The sequence below is a fragment of the Filicampus tigris genome, chromosome 11 (genome assembly GCF_054856515.1).
Source record: "Filicampus tigris isolate MCC_2025a chromosome 11, RoL_Ftig_1.0, whole genome shotgun sequence".
Classification (NCBI taxonomy): Eukaryota; Metazoa; Chordata; class Actinopteri; order Syngnathiformes; family Syngnathidae; genus Filicampus; species Filicampus tigris.
Window position 1 is genome coordinate 19,557,770 of NC_141227.1, and position 7,094 is coordinate 19,564,863.

The window sequence follows — 7,094 nt, forward strand, 5'->3', positions numbered from 1 at the left end:
TGGTTTTATAGTTTAGGTTTACGCTAAAATAAAGACAAGTGAACTGCGAATTAATATAAAAGACACGCCAGTTATCGACTTCAATTACAGTTGTTAACTTACTACACGCTTTGATTTGACTCTTTTAATCGTTCACGACAACAACTTTACAAAATTTGAGCAAACGTGTGGTGTAAACTCAAGTCAACGCAATGCAAAAAAAATCTGTGGCTTTATCGTTTTAAGTTTTCATATTTCACCCAGCAATGATATGTAAACATGAGGAATCCACTTCGGAAGCACTGACCTTGTCTATACACTATATAAATAATTATAATATACATATATATTAATAAAATAAAGCCTACTGACCAAACCGTAATGAAGCGCAGCTTTTTATTTTTTTCAAATTGTATCCTTCGATTTGAAAATTGTATCCTACTGCATTAGAATGAATTGTTCAGACCCAAGCAGAGCACTCCCAAAGTGCTACAATTTGGAGGTCAACCAACATTTTCTGCACTGAAAGTCAAACATCCTGCAAATTCTGTGAGACTTAATCACCGTGAGCGTGGAAAAAAAATTACCTGCATTTGTGTTTTGCTTTTTATTTGGCTTTTTTTGGTGATACCATCCACAATAATGGGAAAATTGAATGGGAAGAATAAACAGTTTTTTGTCACTTTTTTGGCTTCAATTCTGTTGTGTGCACCTCAGCTACTACGACATTTTGATATGCATGGAGAAGAATGTACGTGTTCTATATTGTCTGCTGTCTACAAGTGTTGCGCCACCATTTGTGTTCAAATATCGGCTGCGTAACACCGCTCCGTAACAACGAAGCCATTCATTAGTTCATCTATGGCGTTTTTCATTGCTAGCATTGAGCTAAAATGACTTATCTAAAGCAAAGATATGTGATTGCTTGTTCCTCTGAGTGTCAGATGTCCTGAAAATAATATATAAATAAACTATGTGCGCATACTACTCCCATTCAATGACTTCAACTTATACAATTTGTGAAACAAACGTGATTTTCTTTAATTAGCAATGTGTGTTTTTTTATTTGCTTGTTCTATTTATTACTAATCTCCACGCCCTACGCGTCCTTGCTCACAATTCGCAATTCCTCTTCTCAGCCCAAAGAGGGCGCTGTCTCACCGCTCTTCACCATGCACATGGTCCACTCATTCTTTTCTTTTTTTTTTTTTGAACAAGTCAATTAATATCAATGAGCGAATATTCATAGCACATCTACCACGACGAGCCCCAATCCGACGGATGAATTAAGAACATCGATTGGAGAGGAATAAATGACCGTGTAACCTTGGAAGTGGCCCTCACTCAAAAAAAAAAAATCAAGTAAAAAAAAAAAAAATCAATGGATTAGAAATATGAATGTAATCGGCCTTTGGTGCAACACTGTAAAGAGTGGGCGGCCACATATTTTACCATCCAAACAATTCCAAGCAACATAAGGTAACGTAAAATAATGTACAGTATTTTAATTACAATGTAATGTTTTTTTGCCAATCAACTGCAGCAGTTCAAAGTAATTGCTGTTTATCATAATAGTACTTACTATTTTACTTGTTTAAAATACTGCATTTGGGTTGGGTGTGTTAAAAGTAAGTGTCCACTCGCTGCCACAATATTAGGAACACATGCACCATAGTCAATACCACAATTCTGCCTTTAAAAACAACTATAAAAATACCTAATACATATATACATATACATACATATATATATATATATATATATATATATATACATATACATACATACATATATATATATATATATATACATATACACACATACATATATATGTATACATACAGTATATACATACATATATATATATAAATATATATACATATATATATATACATACATATATATATAAATATATATACATATATATATATATATACATATATATATATATATATACATATACATATATATCGCTTTTTTTACTGTGAGGTTTTTATTCATTCATGTGTTTATTACTGTTGTATTTTTACACAAGTTCACTTCTAATATTTTGACGCCCCTCTTAAGGTAACCAAAATATTAAAAACATTTATCAACTAAAGATATCTACAGCCACAATAATTAAACAGCGTTATATTAACACCTCTCAGACATTGTCTATCCGAACTGATCATTATGACTTTCGTGAAAGCACATTTTGCCGTCAAAGTATGGCGCGGCTGTACCTAATAAAGTGTCCGTTGAGTGTGTTGCGTCGAGCCGCAAACCTTCTTCCTTTTGGCGTTAACAGCCTGCTGCTCATTTGCTGCCTAACGGGACTTTATGAGAGCAATAACAGACGGACACACGCGTACACGCGCGCGCGCGCGCGCCCAGCAGCCAAAGAGGGGAGGATGTCCTCCCTCTCTCTCCCTCTCGCTTTCTCTCTCCTCCCTCCTCAAAGTCTCTGCCTTAATCCCATTTGCCATTGTGCGAGCGCAATCGCCTGTACTTTCCGCATTTAACTTGGATGACATTTTTATTTCGTCATTAGCATCACGCGCCTGCACGGCGGCTCGCGGTTCGGCGTTCGAGCCCCGGGATGATCCATCTGGCACGCCTGCGCACGCTCCCGCTGTCCCTCCACCGTCTTCCGTCTCTCTAGTTTGATTTCGCCGCCAAGCAAAACCAAAAAAAAAAAAAAAAAAAAACCCAGAAGAAAAGAAACAACAACAAGAAGAAGCCTCCGCCGCCATGCCCGAGACCACGCAGGAGGCTCCGGCCAAGGACTCGCCCTTCTTCATCAAGAACCTGCTCAACTGCGACAGCAAGCCGGCCAGCAAGCCGACGCCGCCGCCGCTGGCGGCCCAGCGGGCAGCCCTGGAGGCTGCAGGAGGCTTCTCCCTGTCGCAGGTGGCCGACTTCGGCTTCCCTCGCTTCGAGCTGCCGGCTCAGCGCTTCACTCTGCCCGCACACTACCTGGAGCGCACCTCGGCCTGGTGGTACCCATACGCCCTAAACTCGACCGCGCACATCCACAGAAGTGAAGGTAAGACACACACGCGCGCGCACACACCCTCACGCACACGCACACACACTCTCACAGATGGATAGATAACATGTAAAATTGAGTATACGAGGCGTCCATCTGCCTCTACCAAGTTATGTGATTACAAATATAATGTTTCAATTCCAGTGCTTTATTTGTTTTTAACGTACTGCCACAATAGCAACATGAACAAAATAAGTTAATAGAAATAACATTAACAATTCACCAAAGTGCATGCTGTTTAAAAAAAAAAAAAAAAAGATATATGTCTGTATATTCTGAGTAATTCATGCTCAGCAACAGCAACTTTTCTTGTTGGTTAATTTTTTTTTCACATTTCCCGAAAATGCTCCAAAAATATTATTAAGGTTTACAATATTTAATATAGAATTTAGTACAGAGTCCTCATAAAGTGAATTTCCAATGTAACAAAGTGTGTTGCAAAAGCTAATGGCTAGAAGTCATTGTAACATTGTAAAGATACTTTGTGGACATCATGCAACATTATGCTAATATTAATAATAATAACAAATTAGATATTGATGATAGGAGTTGTTTGGGCCACGAATATTAGTAATTCAACATACATCTCGTGTTTGTTTTGGGATCGAAAGTGTGTCTCCAAGTACATTTTTGATGACATTTTATGCCAGGGTGATTTAAATCACTGCTAATATCCATAGGATAAAAGTAAATGAATCCCTAAATGTATTTCTTTGAAATATATTTTCAAATAGTAATCATGCAGTGAGAGTGTTTTGGAGGCGAACGTGCGTTTTTCTCATATATATTAAAATACATCAAATGACGCCTCGCGAGTATAATAATTAGATCGACTTCTTTGAAATGTCTCAAAGCCTGCCATGCTGCTAGCATTAACTCCCCCGGTGACGTTTCCCCGCATGCAGCCGCCGCACAGAAGCTGACAGCCATGCGGGACTCGTCCCCGACGTCGGGCACGGAGCGGGACTCCCCGGAGCTGCTGCTCAAGTCCGAGCCGGACACCAAAGACGACGACGACGACGACGACGAGCGCACGGCTAGCAAAAGCGGCGACGAGATCATCCTGGAGGAGAGCGACTCGGACGAGGCCAAGAAGGACGAACTGGACGACTGGAAGAAGCGCGACGACGACGGCGGCGGCGGCGGCGGCGGCTGCGGCGACGGCGCAGACAAGAAGCCGTGCCGCAAGAAGAAGACCCGCACCGTGTTCTCGCGGAGCCAAGTCTTCCAGCTGGAGTCCACGTTCGACATGAAGCGTTACCTGAGCAGCTCGGAGCGCGCCGGCCTGGCCGCCTCGCTGCACCTGACCGAGACGCAGGTGAAGATCTGGTTCCAGAACCGCCGCAACAAGTGGAAGCGGCAGCTGGCCGCCGAGTTGGAGGCGGCCAACCTGAGCCACGCTGCCGCGCAGAGGATCGTGCGGGTGCCCATCCTCTACCACGAGAACTCGGCGGGGGAGGGGGCGGCGGGCGCCGCCCAAGGCAGCGTGCCCCCCGCTAGCCAGCCGCTGCTCACCTTCCCGCACCCGGGCGTCTACTACTCGCACCCCATCGTCACCTCCGTGCCGCTTCTCAGACCCGTGTGAGGAGAGGGGAAGAAAAAAACAAACAAACAAACAAACAAAAAAAAAGACATCCTATTTTTATACCGATGAAAAAACAAGCAAGAAAAACACTGAAAGGCCTGAAAGGACCTCTGACAGTTTACATGTGATCCGACAATTCAGCCACATTATTATTATTATTATTATTATTATTATTATTACTATTATTATTATCATCATCTCAGGAGTACCTGCTAACACTGCCTAAAGAGTGTCTATTTTTTTATTTCTTCTATTTTTTTTTTTAGTTCTTGTTTACAGTCCAAAAGAAGCTCCATGACTGTCTTGTTCATAGAACCGTTTTTTAACCGTTATGTGCAATACGTCATTCCAAACAATAATAATTTGTTGTACATTTGACTTGATTTGTTGTGACAAAGAGCTCGTGACGGGTGACAATCAAGACACTCCCCACTGTACATGACTGTGATTGTTTGTTTGTGTCATTAGTTTGAGTTTTTCAATTTGTTGTATAAAGTTATGTAAATGTATATATTTAATTAACGAGGAGTCAGGAGTTGTTTTTTTTCTTCTCTCTTTGTACAGAAAAAACACACACACATCGTTTCTTTTGATATTGTATTGATGAACCACGTGGTACTGAAATAAATGGAGATTATTCCCTATCTTCTTTTTTCCCGTTATTGTTCATTTTTGCATCGCTGCGCTGGCGATGTTTTCTTTTAATTTCATTCATTTTTTAAACGGACAGGTGGATTTAAAAAATGCATTTAGCATAAAAATGGTCCCTTCAATTAGATGCGTAATTACCACCATCTTGTCAAAATAATCATCTGTATAATGTCGTCACAAAAGAAGGCATTACTGTGTGTAGGTGTGTGTGTGTTTTATACATCTCCTTTGTTGTTTAGCAAGTACATTTTAATCAAAAAAATAAAAATTGATAAAATGTGTATTTAATATTTAGATTATAGATTTAAAAAAAAAAAAAGATTATTAGATGACAACCACATTTGGCAGCGGTTGATCTGAAGCGCAGAAAAGTTGAAGAGCATGTATAACATTTCAAAGTATGAATTATTGAGCTGCTACTTTGTAACAAACATGATCCGACAAGTGTCACCGGACACTTGATGCCACCAAACAGCCAACCAACTCCTCGTGTGTGAGTGAGTCTGTGTAATTTAAGAAACTCAGAAAATTCAGGAAAAAAAATAATAATAAGAAGAAGAATGCATGCTATTTTCCTTTGCAATTTAATTTATTTTATTTCCCGGAGCGTAACTTTACATTTGATTGCAGTTTTTACACCATTTTGGGAGGAGCGCATATTTGACTTCATTGTAGCAAAGAATATTCTTTCTACATGATTTTGTTTTCAAATTAGAATAACAATAAAGAAAAATTTAATGTGTTTTCATGACATATTCATTCTTTCATCCATGTATCCCATCTTGTATGAAATCGTTGCAGCAACATAATATTCTTTCAACATTAAGGTAAAGAAAGTTTTTATTTTTGATTCAATTATTCTAAAATTAAAAAAAAAAAAAAAAAAAGAAAGAAATACAGAGTAAACGTCGCTTACTGACCACCAGTATAAAACAATACTCAGAATTATATCTCTCTATATATCTATCGTGAGAGCATGATTAGCTAATCTTCATATACAGCAGTTTTTCATTCCGATTTGAATCGCCGTGCAGACTCGAAATGTTGCGCGGGCCTTTAAGGTGACAGCCGCGTTCAACTCGAGTATATTGTCAATTTTGCGTGGACATCTGTAGACTACAGCCACTATTAATGAGAGCACTAATAATGCTCTCAGTCTGCCGCATGGTGACCTCATCACCAGACAATGTGCTCCCTCCGATCCGATTGTCGCCATCAACATCGTCATCATCATCATCATCATCATCATCATCATCGTCGTTATTGACGTGCACCTTTAGCGCGCTGCACGCCACTCCATTACCGCAAATGAATAGATTAGAGGGCCCGCATTATTCCCTTCCTCCGGCGCGCACACGCACACACACACACGCACACGCGCACGCGCACACGCACACGCCCCCCCCCCCCCCACACACACACACAGAGGGCAGCGCGTATCGACCGTCCACGTCTGTATGCATGCATGCGTGCACATTGCGGGCGTTAAGTCAGGCCAGCGCGCCCAACTTTCCTGGATGATGACCTTGATGTGGGCGCATAAATTGGAAATAAAATTACCACTCGATAATTTCCATTGCAACCCCCCCCCCACCCCAACCCCCTCCGAAATAAATAAATCCCATTACATGATCAGGCATTCAGGGGGCGATTTTAAGCCGCGTTGATGATTTTTAGGTCAGCCAAAGCTTTACTTGCAATTAAGTTGTGCGTAAAATCATTTGTCGCCAACATTTTTCTTTTTAAAATAAAGTGAAGTCAGTTGAGGCGTTCTATTAATATGATGCAAACTACATACGGGGTATTTGGGTCCACCCTCGTGCAAAATTGCCAGACGTTGTCTAGAGT

General features: G+C 40.7%; 1 protein-coding gene across 1 annotated transcript; it reads left to right on the plus strand.

The window, feature by feature from the left end:
• The first annotated feature begins 2,460 nt into the window (after positions 1-2,460).
• On the plus strand, positions 2,461-5,858 carry hmx3a (H6 family homeobox 3a). The gene is made up of 2 exons (XM_086045277.1): positions 2,461-3,007; positions 3,916-5,858. Exons 1-2 carry the CDS (start codon positions 2,713-2,715, stop codon positions 4,593-4,595), a joined length of 975 nt encoding a protein of 324 aa, XP_085901403.1. The 5' UTR covers positions 2,461-2,712; the 3' UTR covers positions 4,596-5,858.
• The last annotated feature ends 1,236 nt before the right edge of the window (positions 5,859-7,094 follow it).

Excerpts from the sequence above, each read along its gene's own strand:
- hmx3a (XM_086045277.1), top strand. The coding sequence starts at position 2,713 with ATGCCCGAGACCACGCAGGAGGCTCCGGCCAAGGACTCGCCCTTCTTC. Across the intron at positions 3,008-3,915 it reads GCACATCCACAGAAGTGAAG|CCGCCGCACAGAAGCTGACA; the intron begins GTAAGACACACA and ends CCCCGCATGCAG.